The sequence below is a fragment of the Sciurus carolinensis genome, chromosome 2, assembly GCF_902686445.1.
Source record: "Sciurus carolinensis chromosome 2, mSciCar1.2, whole genome shotgun sequence".
In the NCBI taxonomy this organism is placed as follows: domain Eukaryota; kingdom Metazoa; phylum Chordata; class Mammalia; order Rodentia; family Sciuridae; genus Sciurus; species Sciurus carolinensis.
In genome coordinates, this window is record NC_062214.1 from 168,021,760 (window position 1) to 168,043,095 (window position 21,336).

General features: G+C 38.0%; 1 protein-coding gene across 2 annotated transcripts in view; it reads right to left on the reverse strand.

Annotated features, from left to right (window-relative positions):
• The window catches only part of Dcaf5 (DDB1 and CUL4 associated factor 5), a 100,205-nt gene that overhangs the window by 9,468 nt on the left and 69,401 nt on the right, over positions 1-21,336 (reverse strand). For both annotated transcript variants that reach the window (XM_047539506.1, XM_047539505.1), the window contains exon 7: positions 11,150-11,216. In XM_047539506.1, coding sequence (XP_047395462.1) covers positions 11,150-11,216 — 67 coding nt within the window. The remainder of the gene's footprint in view (positions 1-11,149; positions 11,217-21,336) is intronic.

The window sequence follows — 21,336 nt, forward strand, 5'->3', positions numbered from 1 at the left end:
ATGATACAACTTCTTTTTTTGCCTTAGGGAAGAGATCCCCTTTAACTGCAATAGACATACCAAAAAAAAAAAAGTTTTGATAGCAAAATTCAGACTGTACTGATTTGCTTCTTGGTGCCAACTTAACCACTTCTAGGTGCTTACTCAATTTGATGGGTGACAAAACTGTTCTTTGACTTAATGTTTTCCCATGTTTGGCTTTATTAATATTTGAATTATCCAGGATGGAAAACGCATTTAAAGCTATTCATATCTAAGCCCAACTTCATCAGGTTTGCTAATCAACTACAAAGAGAAAAAAGAGTGACAAGGACACAGAACTGGAGGGTTTTTAATAGAGAAAAAGGATCAAGAAAGGTTAATCACTGAGGCAGGCTGCTACAGTGGGATCCCCTAGTTTGAAGGTTTTTAGGGTGTGGTGGGAAGAAAGAAGGTGACCAGGGCCTATCAAAATAAAAATAAACTTGAGAAAATGAGAGAAGAGGGATCCATTGAATTTAAAAACAGTCGTCTAGATATAGGGATCTCAGCATCACTTAAGGAACTCCTTGGGTCTCTTTCTTTTCTAGGTAAGGTTGATTTGACAAGGATCACTCCTGCTCAGAGTTCTCTGTATTCTACTTTTTTGATATCCTGCCTCTATGCCAACATTGGGACAGCAATAGCAAATAAACTTTAGGTTAAACCTAGTATCAATCTCTTGTTTAATCCTACTGTCTTCATAAAAAGGAATTTAAGTAACTCAAAGAATTTATCCTAAGTCATATAACTAGTAGGATTTAAACCACACTCTATTTGGCTAAAATGTCTAATATGCTTTTCTTTCCACCATAGCGACAACCTTTAGGAAGTATAGGATTTGAACAGAACTGGATTTAGAACCTTATAATAATTTTTACATCTTTCTGGCAGTTATCAAATAGGTTGGTTTTCATTTGAAGTCCTAAATAAAGGCAGGGGGTGTAGATTCTATCCAATGGTATTCTGAGCTGTAGAGGATCACCATGGGACATTTTGCTACACTGCCAACACTGAATACTCCATGAGAGTACAGCTGGATCTGTCTTATTTATTCTTGCACATCTAGAACCTTAGGTACAAGCCAAGCCCTAATGTAGAGCAGTTCCACAGTAAACACTTGCTGAATGGAGAGTGCAATTTTAGAATAAGTAACACCAAAGGAAGATGGATAGAGGATCTCATGACTGACAAAAGTGACCTTTCTATCAGAGGCTACTTGGAATGCAATCATACTTTCAAATGTAAAGAATAATTAGAGGGTATCAATGCCTGAAAATCTGGACCATGGAAAAGTTATTTGATGCACTGTGACCTCATCTCATTTTTCTTCTTGGCAGCAATTTTTTTTTTTTTTTCTTGAAATGGGATCTCATGATCTAGCCTTAAACTCATGGGCTCAAGTGCTTCTCCTGCCTCAGCCTTCTAAGTAGCTGTGACTATAGCTGTACACTGTGTCTGGCTTTAGGAGTGATTTTAATATGCTGGGTTTTCTCCTTCTTCCCACCTAAACTGGTACCACTGGATCTAGGGTGTCTAAAAGGAGGATGAAATCAATAGATCCAAGGCATTGATGGCTCTATAAAACAGGTACAGGAAGCATTATTGTTGCCATTTATTGCAGGTAACCAAGGCTCTGTATACAGAATCATAGAAGTGAATGGGCTTGAGGTTCTCTATAGTATCTCTCCTGGTTCTTGTGTTTCAAATGATTGAATTTAGCTGCTACTATGTACAGCTTAAATACAATGATTATTGAGAATAAATTTTTATTAGCCTTGGAGACATAGATAAACCAAAGACTTTCTGTTTTAATCAAGATGCCAATATTAGTAAGAACTTGAGATTTTTCCTCTATTACTTTGCTAGACTCTGATAAACAGCAGGGTCAAATTGGAAGGAGCTATGAATTTTTTTTCCTCCCACAAGAACTGTTATAATCTACATAAATTTCATCTGTAAGGTGAAGACCCAGGTGAAGATCAATCTCAGTTCATGTTGTTGAGTCATAACCTAATTACTAATAATGAGCACCAATGAATAAAATATCACATATTCAGGAAAAAAGGACCTCACTCATTCTTCATTTGTCATTTGTTTATGTAGTTCTGCATAATAGTCACTTTTTAGGGCCATCTATTCTGGCTAGTTTAGTCAAACATGCTGGTAATCTGTAGGTTTCATTCAAAAGTCAAAGCTGAAGTTCTCATATAGTCATCTTTCTATGGTTTAGAAGGTATGCTAGAGAGGTGGGGAAGGTTATAAGTCACCTTATCTATTCTATTTCAAGACCCCAGAAAAGAAAGTGAGAGCAGGCCATCTCATAGAATTCCAGCACCAGGCATTCACTCGCTACCTTAGGGGACCCCAGGATACAAACACCTTAGAGAAAGCACCTTGCTCAGAATCCCAAGGCTTTTCTAAAATGTTTTGGCCACTGGACACAGTGCTACACACCTGTAAGCCCAGTGACTCAGGAAGCTGAGGTAGGTGAGGTAGGAGGATTGAGGGCAGCCTGGACAACTTAGTAAGACCCTGTCTCAAAACATAAAAAGGGGGCGCTGGGGTTGTGGCTCAGTGGTAGAGTGCTTGCCTAGCATGTGTGGGGCACTGGGTTCAATTCTTAGCAATATATATATACATATAAAGAATAAAATCAAGGTCTATCAACATCTAAAAAAAAAAATATATATATATATATATATATAAAACATAAAAAAGGGCTGGGGATGTAGCTCATTGGTAGTGTGCTCTGGGTTCGACCTCCAGTAAAACATACATCTCTCTTCTCTATTTATTCTCTTTTTATCACATTCAGCCAGAGGTTTATCTTCTCAGGCTTCTCAAGGATCAGAACACCACTCCCATTTCTAAACAATGTCAGTAACTTCTTTCTTATAAATGCCACAGGTTTCACAAAGTCCTCCAAGAAAGACTAAAAGCTAAAAGCAATGTGGTCAAGATTTTTTGATGCCTTGGTCTAAAAGCAACATATCAATTATGCTGGGGAGTGGTCCTCAGTGGTGCTTGAGCTATAGAAGAAGGCACTTCAGTATTTTGTACTCAGTTCCAAATGCAACCTGGAAAAAATAGCATCACTGATTTTCTTACTGGAGATTTTGGCTAGTAATCCATTAATTAATTGATGTCCTTGGACAAACACCTTTGTGAGAATGGGAAGGAAAAAAGTATTGAGGGGAAAAAAAAAACTTCCCTGAGATCAGGGAAGGGAAAGTATGAAGTAGCAGCAAGGGACAGAAACCAGATGATTGGAAAGGGCTGATGGAAGACAAAAAACAAAACAGCAGAAGACAAAATTTGTATTTCCAAGTGAGAACACTGGTCATTGTGAAGAAGAAAATAATCTTTTTTTTTTTTTTTTTTTTTTTTTTTTTTGGTATTAGGGAAAACCCAGGGATGCTTAACCCCTGAGTTACAACCCCAATCCTTTTAAATATTTTATTTAGAGACAGGGTCTCGCTGAGTTGCTTAGGGTCTTGCTAGGTTGCTGAGGCTGGCTTTGAACTCGAGATTCTCCTGCCTCAGTCTCCTGTGCTGCTGGGAGGAAAATAACCTTGATCCTGGAAGATTTAGATGCTGACATATCAAGCAAGTAAGAAAAGAGTTAAGCATATAATAAGATGGACTTGACAAATGACTGCTAAGTGGAAATTAGTGAAGAACAACTGTTAGGAAGTGGTATAGAAAAATATACTCAGATAAAAGAGACAGACTGTGATGTAGGAAATATTTTCAGTATTTTATGGAAGAATCTTATTTGGTAGCTCTACATTGAAGCATATGGAAAATCCTGTAAAACATTAATAAAGCAAAACTGTGAGCGAATAAGTAAAATGTGGTACAACTGTATAGGAGAAGTTGAAAAAATCAGTTAGTAGTAATTATTCAAATGATACAATGGACATCAAATTTCTAGTTACCTTCTTAGGCTTCAAAAAATTCAGCATACTATAGTATGTGATACTTGCCAAAGAATCCAATGGTCAATTTCAGTCTTCTGACTCATTTTTCTTGACCTATACAAGATTCAACATAGTTGCTTCCTTCATGGATTTCCTAGTACCTCATTGGTCACCCCTTCTTGATCTTCTCCTGACTTCTATTGGAACGCTTTAGGGTATGTCCTTGTCTCCGTCTCTTGATCAGTTACACTCACTTGCTTGGACTCGTCCAGTCTATAGTTTTAATGACTACCTCTGTGGTACCAAAACTTGCATTTCTGTTTCCAGTCCAGACCTTTGTTTGTTTGGTACTAGGGATTGAACCCGGGGTGCCGTACCACTCAGCTACATGCCCAGCCTGTCCACATTTTTTGTTGTTGTTGTTTGAGACAGGTTCTTGGCTAAGTTGCCAGGGCTGGCCTTGAACTTGTGATATTCCTGCCTCAGTCTTCCAAGTTGCTGGGATTACAGGTATGTGCCACCAAGCCTGGCTTTAGTCCAGACCTTTCTCTTTCCAGACCTCCAAATTATTCATTCAGATCTCTATCTGAATGTTTAAAGAAACATCTCAAACTATGTGACCCTCACCCACTGCCCATCTTTCAGGAAATCCTGATGGTTTTAATTCCCAAATGCATCTTGACTCTAACCCCTAGTTTGTTGGTTCAAGCCACCACCACTCACCTGTATCATGAGACTCCTAGTGTTCTCCCCATTTCTGTCTTTGGCAGCCCTACTCCTATATCCATCCTCAACCTCAATTATAGCCAGAGTGATCCTCTTGAAATAGGTCAGATCATGTCATTTCTCTGGTCAATATTCTCTAATGGATCCCCATCTAATTTCCCCATTTACTCAGTACAAGTAAATGAAGAACCATTAGTAGAGTAAATGGTGGGATACTCACTGCACCACACTTCCCTTGAACTTCATCTCCTATCATTCACCCTAGGATCACTCTGCCTTAATACATTGGTCTCTATATAATTTATCAAACAGACCAGGCACTCTTAATTCAGGACTTTCATGCAGGCTCTCTGTGAAATGCTCTTCCTCTAGATTGCTGCATGGTTCTCTCTTTTTCCCTCTGGGGATTTTGCTCAAATGAGATCTTCTCAATGAGGCCTATATTGAACATTCTAGCAAAAATTACATACCCTTGACCTCCTCCAACACCATTTCTTATACTCCTTACTCTATTTTACTTTTTTCCATCACACATCCAACTTGTAAACATATTATTTATTTTGTCTATTTTAATTGTCTGTTCCCCTAGCTAGAAGGTAAACTCCATGATAGCAGGATTCCTTTGTTTCTACTGTATCCCAAATCTCTAGAACAGTACCTGGCATTTAGGTCTTCAATAAATACCTGATGAACGAATGAAAAGATCTAAGTGTATGAGACTATGAAATTTGAACATGCAGGGGAAAAAAAACAACTCTTATTTGTAGGTTTTATTACCCAACATGTAGATTTCCAAATGTGTTTCTCTGTCTGTATTTTCCTGTTGTCAATTTCAGATGTTTCTTTTATAGCACTTTTACTGTAGTATGAGCAGAGAAATGAAGCAATTGAAACTCTACCTGTTGTTCAGGGTCCTTTAAAATGCTGATTCCATGAAAACTTAGCCAATCTTCCAAAAATATCTTCTGACCCCCCTTAATTTTATCTTTTTTATGGACTTTGGAATTCACTTTTAAATTGAGTGTTATAATGGAAATTCTTTGAAGAAAGTGTTTATCTTTTGATGGCCCACATAGCTTTGCATGATGTCTTATCTAAAGATATTCAGTAAGTGAGCAAACTGAAGTAAACCATTCACCATTTTCTCTGGAAGGAAGCTTGAGGGAAAAGGCTAAAGCTACCCCTTGGTAAAATGAGGGTTTTTTTTTTTTTTTTTTTTTTTTTTTTTTTTTTTTTGGGAGCGGGTAACTAGGGATTGAACTCAGGGGCACTCAACCACTGAGCCACATCCCCAGCCCTATTTTGTATTTTATTTAGAGATAGGGTCTCACTGAGTTGTTTGGCGCCTTGCTTTTTGCTGAGGCTGGCTTTGAGTTCATGATCCTCCTGCCTCAGCCTCCCGAGCTGCTGGGATTCCAGGCTTGTACTACCGTGCCCAGTTAGAATGAGGTTTTTTAAGAAGCTGTTGAAACAATCTATTTCATTCCTGACTCTACCGGTAGAATTAAAAGCTTACTGGTATGAGGAGCAAAAAACGACTCTATTCTTCTTGGTACATAAGGTGCCCAAACTATCTCTTAGTATTTCCAAAAGGCCTGAGAACAGTTTCAGTGTCTTCAAGTTTCAAACCACAAAGAGAAATACAATCAAGAGTACTGACAACACAGAGCAGTGGCTGCTTCTTGGGGACCATGTAACCACTTAAGAGATGAGAAAGTCAGATGGGGGCAGCCAGTGCTGTCAGGAAAGCTCAAAGAGCTCCACATGCAGCAATGCTTAGCTGGACAAAAAAGTCAATTATATTGCATTCTTTCATCATATGTACTTCACATGTGTTTGCAACCAACTACTTGTGACCGATTAAAAACACTTGTTTTCTAATTACATGGGAGAAAAAAATAGATGCCTAGCTTAATTCACTTGAGAGTGAATACATGTCTAGAAAAAAGAAGAGGGACAGAGCATACACACATACTCCAGCCCACGAATACACATTTACAGCTGTTTTCAGCCTACTTCCTCAGCCTACTGCCAGTGGGGGAGGCTGCAGTGACTCGACAGTGAAGATGCATGTTTCTCTCTTCCATTCAGGGAAAATTTGTCAAATAAGGGAACCATTTAAACTAGTGATGAGTCAAAAGCAGTCTCCATGTAAGAACAACTCAACCAGCCATTCACCAGGGCACCAAAGGACAATGTTTTGTTCTCTAAGGAGTTTTTAAAAGGAGTGTTAAAAAACAGAGAAAGATTTCTTAATGAGGAATAATAATCACTGGGTAGCCTACTAAGTACTCTCGCAGTAACTCTAAGAAGGTAGTTATTATTGCTGTTGATGATGTTATTATCTTTATGTTACAGATGAAGAAACAAAGTTTGGCAAGATTAGGCAATTTTTCAAAGCCTACAACTGGCAGATGAATGGATTAGGAATTGAAAATCAGGTCTACTAGTTCTTATAACATTAGACTTCTTTCCATAAATAGTAAGGTCTTTTAGAGTACAGGCCTATCTCAGGGAAAGTCACTCTATCTGTAAAAACCTTAAAACCCTTTCTAACAAGAATCAGGGGAAAGTAAAGGGAAATATAAATGTTTTCTTTTCTTTTTTTTAATATTTTTATTTGTAGATGGACACAATACCTTTATTTTGTCTATTTAGTTTTTCAATGTGGTGCTGGGGAATGAAATACAAATGTTTTCAAGGGACACCCAGCTCCTCCACTTTGTTAACTCCATCATTTCTATACCTAAGTTACTAGGGAAAAGTATTTTGTAAATCATGGAGCTATACTAATCCTACCATTCCTAGTAATAACATGTTTTACATTTGAGTGCACATAGTTTTCAGAAAGCTTCCAAAACTATGAAATCATCACAGAATATAAGGCAAGTGTGGGGACAATTTACAGAAGAAACTGAGATTCAGTCAACCTACTTCAGAGGTTCAAAACATTCTAATGGACTTTTTATTTGCCACAGCAAAAGTTCCAGTTCTATTCCTTCCTCTGATTTTTAAAAGGGCTTTCAGAAATGAGCTATGTAGGGGCTGGGGAGATAGCTCAGTTGGTAAAGTGCTTGCCTTGCAAGCACAGGGCCCTGGGTTCGATCCCCAGCACCGCCAAAAAAAAAAAAAAGAAAAGAAAAGAAATGAGCTATTTATTTGACATCAACTGAAAACTAGAATCCAAGGTAGCAAGTTTTATTTTGGGTATAGGTCTTCTATCTAGAAATTTTCTCTTCAGCCCACTAGAGAGTCCCTGTATGAAATACTTTTACCAACTCTTTAAGTTAGAACTGTTCATATAATAAATAAATTTTATCTCTTTGGAGTCTGTGTAGTATTGAAAAAAAGAAAGAAAGAAAAGAAAGACTCATTAAGTTTTTCTGAAGAGGAGAGTAGAGAAGAAAAAGAGGCCCTTGCTTTTGGCTTACTCTCAGGACTCTCTCAGCATCTGACCCACACTGTGAAGCACACAGCAGGCATTCAATAAATGCTGAATGCTTGACATCTACAGTCAAGTACTGATTATACTATTAAGGTATGTAATAACAAGCCAGCTTCCCCTCACTGGCCTGCCTTAGCATCTTATATTCAATAAGGAGAGAGACAGCAAGCACATGTGAGCATACACACACATGCTTGTCCTCATCTGTAATTGTTTAAGTCACAGAGGCAATAGCTTGGATTAAGAGCTTCCTGAAGGATCATCTTCCTCAAAGCATTCAAAACTAGAACTCAAGGGTCACATATAGCTCTCTGTTGTTTTATTTGGCTTGTTGAACCTTGTTGAATATTTTTGTAAACTATAAATTGATTGCTAACACTTGAAAACAGAGATATCACATACAAAAACGAAAGGTAGAAGTATCCCTGAAGATGGGATGAAGAGAGGGGCTAAAAACATGTACAAAGAGCAGCTGCACCATCAATTTCTTCCCAGGAGCCCACCTGGCTAGGAAATTGTACTTTCCCTATACAAGCAGAGGCCCAAGGGTTGCCAACTGAAGTTGACCTAAGATTGGGACATGAGCCACACGTGGTGGTGCACACCTGTAATCCCAGTGACTCAGGAGACTGAAGCAGGAGGATCACAAATTCGAGGTCAGCCTCAGCAACTTAGGAAGACCCTAAGCAACTTAGCAAGACCCTGTCTCAAAATGTTAAAAAAAGGGTTGGGGATGTTGCTCAGTAGTTAAGCACCCCTGGGCTCACTCTCCAATACCAAACTAAGAAGGAAAAGAAGAGGGGGTGGCATGAGACACAGGGGTTGGGGTATGACTACACAAAAATCTGTATATAGATCTATGAGACCCACTGCTCCATTCCCCTATTTGGCTCTTAAGAAAATAGTTTAACTGCCAGGCAAATACTCTTCACATAGGAGAATGAAGATTCTCTTCTGGGAAACTAACTGATTTCAATAGTAGAAAATCAAGAGAACATCCAAAATTAAAAATTTGGAAAAATATTATGAGTATGTTATGTATAAAGATAGACTGTTACGTTGTTGCTGTTGTTTTTTAAAGCTTTATAATATTGATTTTAAAACTACATCTCTGTATTACTTGGAAAGAAGTACTTAATTACAACAATAGTAGAAGAAAAAAAGACCAAGAAAGTGCATAGTGCATAGAAAGTGTAAAGATTTGTGAATAAGAAACGAATGTGGGTGGGTTCTGTTAGAATAGTAGCAGGAAGGCTGAATCCCCAAATGAGCTGAGGTTTGCTAAAAATAACTAAAATGATGTTTCTGTTACATGGAGAGCAAGATGACGATAAAAGGAACAGACTTTCTGTGATTGATGATGTAATGTTGAAGAAAGACCCAAGAGAAAACAAGCCCTTCAACTACCAGTTAGTGAATCCAACAAGAGGGATAATCATGAAGTTCTGTCCTTGTGTACAGAGAAACCACAGCACCAGGACCAGCCACAGCCTGTGTGGAAACAACAGGCTTCTAGCCAACTCTAAGTATAATTTAAGTAGATCCCAGCTTAAGTGATACTGGGTGTACTTTCTGAAATACCATGTAGCACACTTTAGAATTAATGAGCCAGAGATTTTTCTCTAGTCAGTCAGATTACATCTACTGAATTCATTCAGTTAATCCTTAACTGAGGTAGGACAAATTCAGAGGAGAGAAATCAAAACAGCAGAATATTATTTCTTTGAGGAACTACCAAACAAATGTGAGGGTACTATCTCTGAAAAAATATCCAGAAGAGGACATGAGAGCTATATTTTAAGAAGAGAAAGGGACACCAGGATGCACATGCCCATAGACAAATGAGGACACTGCAAGAAAGTGGCCATCTTCAAGTCAAGGAGAGGGGCCTCAGGAGAAACCAAATCTGTTGACTCCTTGATCTTGGACTTCTAGCCTCCAGACTTGTGAGAAAATAAATTTCTGATTTTTAAGCCACCCTGTCTACGGCATTCCGATATTACAGCTCTGGTCAACTAGGTGGCCCCTCCCCTAAAGTGGTACAGAAATGACCAGGGAGAGGAAAAAACCTATTGTTAATTCTTTCTCATTCTTTCATTATACAAATGTGAAAAAGATTCCAGAGAATAGTACCAGAAAGAAGAGGTGATTTATCCGATTTCTATTTAAAAAGTCACATTGACTTAATAATCGAGAGCTTTTCAAGATCAGGTAAAAGTTAAAATTAAGCCCAAAGATTACATTTAAGCTAATCAGTTGAGGATTTACAAGGGTGGGGGACTTAATCCAGAATGACACTTAGTGTGAGAGCATCACCTTTTGTTCAGGTAGACTGCTGCTGTCCTGTCTGGAAAACTTCACTCATGCTTTCCAAATTCTAGAAGGGGAAAAGCTCTTCTATAACTTGTTTAGTAGTTAGGACATAGCGACTGGATAGTTAGCCAAAAGCAGGCCTCAACAGGTTTTGAAAGGCAGAGGTTTGGTAACAATATGGTTAATTCAGCACAAGGCAGTCAAAAACTTCCCTCAACTCTGAGCACTAGACACATTTTGTGTCATGCACTTGGCATAGTCCTCTTTTCTGTTTCTAATGGCTGCTTTCCAGTCTGATGCTATGCATTGCCCAGAGCAGAAGGCTGTATTGAGCTGTCCTTGGTATAAAAAATAAGTTTAAAATAAGTTTCTACCAGTAACTCATTCAGCACATGAAGACATTATTACCAAAAATGAAGAAAGATGATCTATACTATTTGAAAACTCAGATGGCTTAGATCCAAATTCACAGAAAGCTATAGACTTTTCTCAGAATATATCTAGAGTAAATGTAGAAATATTTGTTTCTTGTCTGGAGTTACAAAATCCCAGGAAGTATACCTGTCTGTCAACAGAGAACTCCCTTTAGTTAACTTCACTAGGGAGGCCAAAAGAAGGGAAAAGTCTTAACAACAGTTGATACATACATCCTCTCACGGCACTGTAATGACAAAGATCAATAGAACCAACCATAACAGTGGGTTCATTCTGGTGAGATACTCACCTGCTTCTGGATCTGCAGGAATTCTCCACATGTACAGGTTGAAGTCATCAGAGCCTGAAAGGATATACTGTTGGGGCAAAAAATATATTTTAATATATTATTTTATAATTGGATAGGTAATTATTCAACTATAGTATACAATAATTTAAAAATATACATGTAGATTTATAATATGTATCTATTTGTATAGAAAGAAGCTTTTAAAAATAGACAAACAAGATAAATGGGCATATATTTATAAAGCATCACACAGCAAACATACTCATTAAAATACCTCAAAATCAAAAGGCCTGTGATTAAAACTTAGCAACAAAGACACAATCCAATTCAAAAATGGGCAAAGGACTTGAACAAAAAGTACAAGTCAAGATGTTCAATATTGCTAACAATCAGGGAAATGCAAATCAAACCCAACATGAAATACCACTGCATGCCTATTAGAAAGGCTATTACAAAAAGAGACAGCAAATATTGGCTAGGATGTGGACAAAAATGGAACCCTTGTTACTAGTATTGCTAGTGGGAATGTAAATTTTTGAGCCATTGAAGAAAATAGAATTCCTCAAAAAGTTAAATGTAGAGCTATGATATTACTCAGCAAATTCAAAGGTATACATTCAAGAATTGAAGCAAAGATTCCAACAAATATCTGTACAGAACTCTAACAAATATCTCCACATGTACAGACTGAAGTCATCAAAGCCTGAAAGGATATACTGCTGCAGTCATAGCAGCATTACTCATAATAGCCAAAGGTGAAAGCAACCCAAATGTCCACTGATAAATGGGAAAACGAAATGTGATAATACCAAATACAATGGAATATTATTCAGCATTTAAAAGGGAGGGAATTCTAACTCATAATACAACAGGGATGAACCTTGAGGACATTATAATAAGTGAAATAAGGAAGACACAAAGACACAAATATTAAATGATTCCATTTATATGAGGCACTTAGGGTAGTAAAATTAATAAAAAACAGTGAGTAGATTGGTGGTTGCCAAGGGTTGGGGGAGTTGGTGTTTAATGGGTATCGAATTTCAGTTTAGAATAATAAACTGCTGGAGCTGGACGGTAGTGATGGGTCCACACAACAAAGTAGATACATTCAGTGCCACTGACTACACGTTTTCATTATTGTTCAATTAATTGCTTATTTTTTGGTGTTAGGGTTTGAACCCAAGGCCTCATAAGTGCTAAGCACACTCTATCACTGAGTTACACCTCCAGCCCCTGAACTGTACATTTTTAAATGGTTAACATAGCAAACTTCATGTTATGCTTATTTTACCACAATTTGAAAAAAAAAAAAAAGAATTTAATTCAGAAAATAAAGAAGTAAGAGCTTCCCAGATCTTTCACATAAGGTCAAGCATCCTATACTTCCCTCATGCCAGGACATCTTTGAGTCAGAAGCCATTGCCAACACAGCCACAAATTAGTGCCACAGGCATAAGCAATCTCCTTTTAGGTAACAGCTTCAAATTGCTTATCTTAAAAAGGACACTATACCAGATTTATTCTAATTCAGATTCATAAAAGTACTGTCTAACATTGCCTAACAGCAACAAGTGAACAATTCTGGAGAGTTCATTTATTTCCACGCATTAACACAACTGTTTTAAGTTAAAGGTCAATATTACTTCCTGCCTTTTGGTCCCATCTTGCTTATTTCACTAGAAAAAGAAAGGCCTACAATTTCTTAAGAAACAAAAACAAACAAACAAAAAAAACACTTCTTAATCAAGCTGTGCTTGATGGCACATGCCTGTAGTCTCAGCTATTTGGGAAGCTGAAGCAAGAGGATTCCAACTTTGAGGCCAATCACAGCAACTTAAGACCCTGTCTCAAAATAAAACAGGGGACTGGAAATATAGCTCAGTGGTAGGGTGCCACTGGTTTCAATCCCCAGCAAGCCACACCCCCCACCAGCATACACAAAAGCAAAACCAAGAAAATCTCTTACTCCAAAAGGTTGTTGTGGATATATCTCCACCAAAAGGTAAATTCAATATATGTATATAACCTCATGCTTAACATAAATACTTTATTATCTACTTGGCAATCATTTAAAAATCAACTTATTAGTCTTCAAAAAAATTTGTAGAAATATGAGAAAAGACACAAAGGCAGGTAGGTTTAAAGATGAAGCAAACGCTATACATAAGGGCTGGTGATTAAGCCAAGATACAGTGGGAAAAGTTCAGTTTCCTCATCTGCAAAATGAGAGAAATGAACTGGTTGCTCTGGGGCACTATGGTGCTTTCAAAAGCATGTAAGGTAATGCCTGGGTTTCTAAGAAGCTTAAATCAGGTAGAAAATAGAAAACGTTAGATATTTGACAACATGTTGAAGTTGCAGAAATTCAAGTTGAAGGAGAAGCCGCTACATGCCATTATGAGGAATGAGGCCTGGTGACTCTTAGAAGAGACACAAGATAGATTTGAGCACTGAGCCAGGTTCAGAGAAAGATGTAGTTTAAAAGTTGAAGGGATGGAAGGAGCAAAAAAAAAAGCAATAGCTCCCTTGAAGTCTATAGCTTTAACACAAACAGAAAGCCAGGTACAGTTCCCTCCTCCACGCTCTTTCATACCCCTCAGGCCTTACTGCTTTGCATACTTTGCCTGATCTTTAACTGCCAGGTATCCACATTTCTTCCCAAGGGCACTCTCCAAAGCCTGTTAGTCCGCTTTGGGGACTGAACACTCCTTCCAAGCAGCCTTCAACCAATGACCCAATGACACAAGTTGGTGTATCAACAGTCCAGCTTCCCTGGCCCCAGACAGAAGAACTCTGATGTTTATGTTCTATGCCCTCTCCTTCTCAGGGTCAAACTTCATTGCCCACAGTTGTAGCTGGCTCACGAAATCTTCCTTCTTTTCCTTGTCTTACTTCTCTAGTCCTCTGCTAGAGGTTTACTGCACTTCCAAATAAACCAGTTGCACCTGAAACTTGAACCCAAATAAAGATAAATGGGGTGGGATTGCAGAACACAAAAGAACTGCCCATTAATTATTTTTATATGTGATACAGAAATTATTTATTATTCAGCATCTCATCATTTCACGCTTAGGTTAAGAGGAGTGACAACTTTCATATTCAATTCCTGTTATTTTGCCTCCCTACTCACATCTTCACAAACCAAAGGAACAAAAAATAAATTTTAAAAAAGAGTGAACTGAAGTTTTACTACTTTATTGCAAAGGATCAGAGCTTTCCTATTTGTTCAGCTATTCACCAGGCAGAGGCCTGAAAAGGCAAAAGGGACTTCCAGAGAGACTGCTGACTCAGAAGACTGCCTTAGAAGGAAGAAAACTCTCCCACAGAGTAATATGACAGATCCTAAAATATGTAGAAAATGCACAGAATGTCCAAGCTTTCTCTCAGGAATAAAGGCAACTCCTGACCTCTCTCTCTCTCTCTTAAAACTACTCTTCTACCTACCACAATAGAACTGCTCAGGATGATTTCCAAGGAGGGGGTCTTGACCCACTATGTCTAGTCAGACTGTTTAAGTATTCACACACATTAGAATCACAAAATACCCTGAGGAATTTGTTTATGGCATTTTGTGGTTGTCTGCTGGACCCCTGCCAGCATTAAAAGTTGGCTGTCTAGGATAATGCTGACTGTGAGAGACTGAAATAAAAGTGAGTTCATTCCTTTATTTACTGAACAAATATATACAGAATGTCTACTATGTACTAGGTACTGTTCCAGGGAAGGGAATACATAATTGATCAAAAGAGACCCTGTTCTTGCCCTTATGAAGCTTACTTTCTACTGAATGGAAGAATAAGAAAAAAAAAATACACACATACAATGTCAATAAAAGGAAAAAATTCAACAATGACAAAAACATATATATAGTGTGTCTGGTGGTGGAAGTACTAAAGAGAAAAACTAAACAGCAGGTTAAGGCCTACTAGCTACGGTGGGGGTGGTTAGGTTCCGTTTTATACAGGGTGGTCACAGCAGGCCTCTCTGATAAAATGGCATTTTGAGCACAGCCCTGAAGGAAATGAGGGAGCAAGTTATATGCATATCTGGGAGACCAGTACTCTATAAGAGGCACAGAGTTCTCGTTTATTTAAAAATATAAGATAGGGGCTGAGGTTGTGGCTCAGTGGTAGAGCGCTTGCCTGTCGTGTGTGAGGCACTGGGTTCAATTCTCAGCACCACATATAAAGAAATGAATAAAATAAAGGTCCATCAACAACTAAAAAAAATTAAAAAAAAAATAAGATAGCCATTAAGAGCTCTTTGATCTTTTTTTTTTTTTAATTTTTTTATACCTATGGGAAAGTGAAGATTATTCCAAGTGGGTTTGATGCAGATTTGACATCAGAGTACGCAGAAAGATTCCTTTCTTTTAGCTGGGCAGTGGTGCCTGCCTGTAATACCAGTGACTCAGAGGCTGAGGTAGGAGGATCCCAAGAGTTTGAGGCCAGCCTCAGCAATTTACCAAGGCCCTAAACAATTTAGTGAGACCTATCTCAAATTTTAAAAATAAAAAAAAGAGTCTGGGGATGTAGTTCAGTGGTTAAGTGCCCCTGGGTTCAATCCCCAGTACATTAAAAAAAAAGAAAGAAAGAGGCCTTTCTTCTAAAGTTGTGCTGGAACAGTCATTACCTCCTGGACACTGGCTGGTTAGAGCCTCAGACTGAGGCCTGCTAATGGCTAGTGCTCAAGAGGGACCAATAGGGCACTGCAAGTCTTGGTGGGCTATCTCACAAATATTTGCTATGGGATTCCAGGGAACATAAGCAAGAAAACAAAGACTAAATAGTTCCAATGCAAACCACTAATAAAAGAAATTCAAAGTATAAAAGTTATATTAAAACATATAAAACACACTAATTATCTGACTTAACCATAAGATTGAACTTTACCTCAAGTGGTAAGAATGGAGATAAAGGGTTTTTTTCCTCTCTATTTTCCTTTCTTGTATGTGTGTGGAGTGGGGGAAGGGGAGCAAGGGGATTGCTGGGTTGAACCCAGGGCCCTGCCCATGGAAGGCAAGTGCTCTACCACTGAGCTCCTCTTTTCACACCTAGCCCCTTTCTTTTCCTTTATATCTTTATATCTAATTTCAAACAGTAAGAGAACACTCTTAACCAAGGTATCTGGTGTTTGGGGCTTGAAGCTCACTCAAAGTAAAGGGCTTCTGGTCTAAATAACAGAAAAGTTTGGCACCAGATAGCCCTCTATAAATAGGCAAACTATAGAAAGATGAGAAAAAATGGTTGCTGTGATTTCCTATGTTTAACATTTTCATTTCCTTTTGTGATGCAGGACTTCACAATCAATGTTTGCATTTAAAACATCAAAAAGCCTAATGATGGCTATTCAGTTTTAGAAAAGGCAAAAACTAAATTAAGGTGGTATTAAATTTATGGCTGAATGGGGCACAAGTATGAAGAATTCATTTCACTTATCTAAGTTTTAAGTGTACCTCTAAATTCTAAACAGTGCAGGGTAAACCACAATAAAAAAAACTCACTTTACATGAGTCTTTACCTTGTATCCTGACTGAGAACAACAGTGAGGTCTCTAAAGAAGGAGAAAAAATGTTTTAAATATTCTGCAATGGAGTCCCCATTTCCCAAAATGTTCTGAGTTGAGGGAGGAGGTAGAAGATCCATAGGCTACGCCAGACAATTTTAATTTGGGTTTGTGGGTAACATGGGTGATACCAAAGTAAAAATGAGACTGGGTAGTTGTGTGGATCCCTATTAACCATTATCCTGTCCAGCTGGCCACAGAGATTAACGGTTGGTCACACTCTGACCCACACCCCACTGTTCATTCATTCTGTGACCCAAGAGGACAACCTGTTTACTAATCTAAAAGCAGTCTAGTCATTTTAAGTAGTTAATTTGAGTCCAAAGAATGGAAGGCTTTTAGTTAATCCACTGTCAGTATAAAGATATAACTTGCTCAAGCATAGGGAGAGATAACAGCAGCTCCTTCTTAATAGATTTCAAGAAGGAACACATCATGGCCACCACCAAAAACACTAAAAAAAAAAAAAAAAAAAAAAAATTACTGAATTAGCACTGTCACTGCCTCATTTGCCCAAATGTCTTCTGTTAATCCACTAACCTTTATAGAAAACAGCTACTCAAGTAATACTCCCTACTCTCTAGTTTTGTTGTAATGTCCAATGTTGAGGTTTAGATATGAGGTGTCCCCCAAAAGTTCTTAAGCTCATGTATGAGACAATGCAAGCATTTCAGAGGTGAGATGATTAGATTATTATTGATGCAGCCTAATCAGTATATCAATCACTGATATGGATTAACTGGGTGGTAACTGTAGGCAGATAGAGTGTGGTTACAGGAAGTAGGTTGCCGGGGGCATGCCTTTGGGGTTTATACTTTTCTCTGGTGAATGCAACTCTCCCTCAGCTTCCTGGTTGCTTTGTTCTGAGTTGCTTTCCTCCGCTATACCCTTCTGCCTCATGGAGATCCAGAGCTATGGAGTCTGCTGACCATGAGCTGAACCTCTGAAACTGTGAGCTACAATAAAAATTTCCTCTTCTAACCTTGTTCTTGTCAGGTCTTTTAGTCACAGCAGTGAAAAAGCTGACTAAAACATCTTTCTTTATCTCTTAAATTATACATGTTCTCTAGAAAGATTCTTTCTATTTGCAGGGTATTTTGCTAGCTGGGATACCCAGAGAAGCTCATAGAGTCACCCAAGACACAAAAAAATTTTAGTGATTTGTAGGTTTAAAAAAGGATCAAATGTGGTCTGTCGCAGAAAAATTATTAAACAGAAGCTTCCTGGGGGGAAAAATCAAATTAATTAGTACCCTCAAGCAATGCAACTATTTGTCTCTACTTAACACCTTCAATTAAACATCTGTGGTTAAACAAACAAAACCCCAAATTTGGAATACAGATAACTTCCTACTATTACATTATTATAGCCTTTGTAGGTTTAGAAATATGAATATAGACAAAATGCCCAACCCAATCTGAGTTATGAAGAAGAAAATTTCAGAAGGGATAAGCCATCTACCTGATATGCAGAATATGACTCAACAGAACCTTTGGAAACAAAAATCTCTCACAGCTCTCTTAGATAGATGGGATGGATGCGTGGACAGAGAGATACATAAATGTGTATGTGTGTGTGTGTGTGTGTGTGTGTGTGTGCGCGCGTGTGCGTGCGCGCGCGCGAGCGTGCGTGCGCATGTCTGCATTTGATACTCTGAAACGTCTGCTGAAGGAGGTATTGTCCCTGAATACTGGTCAGCTTACATAGTTCCCTCCAAAGACTCTTTCCATAATAATTGATTAATTATCCTCCAATAAATGACATGCCTGTCTGATTAACTATATTGACAAGGACAGAAAAACCAGATGGCTCTGTAATAAATGGATTAGTAACAGAAGAGAGATTGCTATTTAACATTTAAATCAAATACAGTTCTTATTTCCCCTGACCTTTTATCAGAAGGGGAAAAATCTGATGGAAGAACTTTGAGATATGCTCTATAGAAGGCCATTTCCACGAAAAGGTTTGATGATTGGTATAAAATACACCTCTGATCATATCATTTATACCAAGAGCCTGCCACAAATATCCAAAGAAATTTGCACATATTTTCTTTGGAAAGGGGCAAAGCCACAGATTTATTTTATTTGTGATAAGAGAAATAATTGGCTCCCAATAAAAGCATATAAATATGCATACTTATAACATTAAAACTATTTTTACATGTAAAGTTATATTATTCTTGCTTCTTTGGATCACTTGCCATTTCATCTCCATTAGGCTCCTGGAATCCTTTGGTTCATTAAAATAACCAACGTTTATGGGTTCTGAGTAGGAAAAATTCTATTAATAAAGAAATATTCCATAATGGCAGCCAATAATAGTCAAATACTCAGTAGGAAAGAAACTTAAAATGCTTTAAATTACCAACAGCTGTTGTAACAAAGTAGCGCACATTACTTAAAGATGAATCTTTATTTAGCAAAACTCATTTTGGAAACCTAGACTTGGATTGAGAGGCCATTAATCAAATGGTACCCAGTCTCCCCTCTGTGGGCCTCCATTTTGGTATGTGGGGACTGGGAAGTGGGGAGATTGCATCACTTACTTCAGTCCATCTGTATTTATAGTCTTCATTCAAGCAAAGGTCTCCAAGCATTCCAAGGAAGGAATATTATTTTACTTTGTTTCTCCAAAGCTTAAAAATACCAGAAAAAGAGGTGAAGGTACTGAGAATCATATCTCTAAGAGGGCTGGACAGGTACAGTAGGAGAGGTTCTATCTGTCCAACTTCATTAATATCAACCAGGGTTTCCTAGTAGGGCTTACACGCTTAGTCAGGAGCTATACATTGGAAAAAAAAAAAAAAAAAAAGGATCATGTCATGTCACTAGATTACATCAATTTCACTTGTTCCTAAGAAGAAATCAAGGTTGCCAAGAATTCCTTTTCAACTGAACAATTATAAACCAGACCATCTCTAACAGACTGTACACATTCCAAAATCCTTTAAATTTTTAATTTTAATCTGTCAGTAAGTGGGCAAAAGATGATTTTATCCAAGGGAAAAATCTTAAGGTTAATAATACTTGAGCTTTTAAGGTTCCCAGAGTCCCATAAATCCCTTAATTATTATATGTAAAACTATATGGATATGTGCATTTTTTTGAGATGAATGTTTATAGCTTTTGTTCTTTCAAAAAGTTCCAGGGTTCAGAAAGAGTTAAAAATGGATGCTTTAATAAAAAATTTTTGTTCTACCTTTTCTCTATAAAACAAAAAGTCTCCTAAAATATTCACTCCCTAAACAATACATAGAAGGAATTCCTCTTCCACAACATTCTGTGTTTGGCTCTTCCCCATTGACCCATAGAAGACAATATCGCCAACTTGATCTCAGTAACACAGGTGGCAGCAGGCCTATGAGGAAGAGGGCACACTCGTGAGCAAGATTAAGCCTGAGTTTAGTTCTAGTTTGGTCCTGTTACCGATTAGATCAATCATTTCAAATTATGCTGGGCCTGTCTCACATGGAGATGAAACCTATCCAATTATTCCGAAAGGTCTGTAGGAGAATTCAAATATAACAGTGGAAAAGAAAGGCAAGGAGATGAAAATAAATTAGTCTAAAAGACACAATACAAATCGAAGGATGGAACCCAAGTTGAATTTTCCTTTATTAAAAGTGTATTTTAGTTCATATCTATATGGCATACCAGGCCCCCACCGGGGCATCATCAGGACTGCATGAAGTTATGAAAAAAAAAAAAAAAAAAAAATTATAACTTTACGAGGCACTTCTCTGGCCTGGAGAGCACCTCTGCTCTATCCAGGTATCATCAACACAGAAGTTGGGTGGTGAACTGTCTGAGACCAGGCCACATATTCAAGGTCATTTTGTTGGAGTTACAGGGTACAAGTAAGCTCTAAGGGCAATGGGGCAGGATGATTTTGTTATGATTTGGGGGGCAGGGGAGCGTGACAGAGGCAACCATCTGAAATTAAAAACAAAGACCTGTGTAGATCTCAGTGCTCAGATGCTCCAGGGCTCAATCCTTTCAAGAAAACTTAGTTTTACTATTCTTTCCTTCCAGATTCCTCTTTCAGCCAGATGTACAGACTATCAGGCCTACCAGTAGATGAGACTAATGCAAGAGAAATTTTTTAAATGATAAGACTGTCTGTCCACTTCCAGACACACATGCCTCTAGCCTGAAAGAATGACTTCCTAGAAGCCTACTCTGCTCTGCTGGACTCACAATCTAGGACAAGAGCCATTTAAGGAACTGAAAGAAAGGGAACAAAAGCTGAGTGCTGCCTTACAAGTATGTGCCAAAAAGCTAGCAGGTGGAAACATTCTTTTTTAACCCTGTTAAAGAAACCTGACTCACTGAAGACACAGAGGGGAATGTGAAACTAGGGAAATAGAAAGAACATACCCAGCCAGGCTTCAGGGAGGAGGAGGAAAAAAATATATAAGTAGGATGTGAAAGCAAAGAGAACACCTTGGTTCAGGAAACATCCAGGGGAAGGAATACTACATTACTGCAAGATTCCTCACTATATTGCAAGATTAGAAGATCACCTGGATTTAAAAAAAAAAAAAAAAAAAAAAAAAAAAAGTCAAGGAACTAGATGTGATATATACCTACAGTCTCTGATGCTCAGAAGACTAAGAG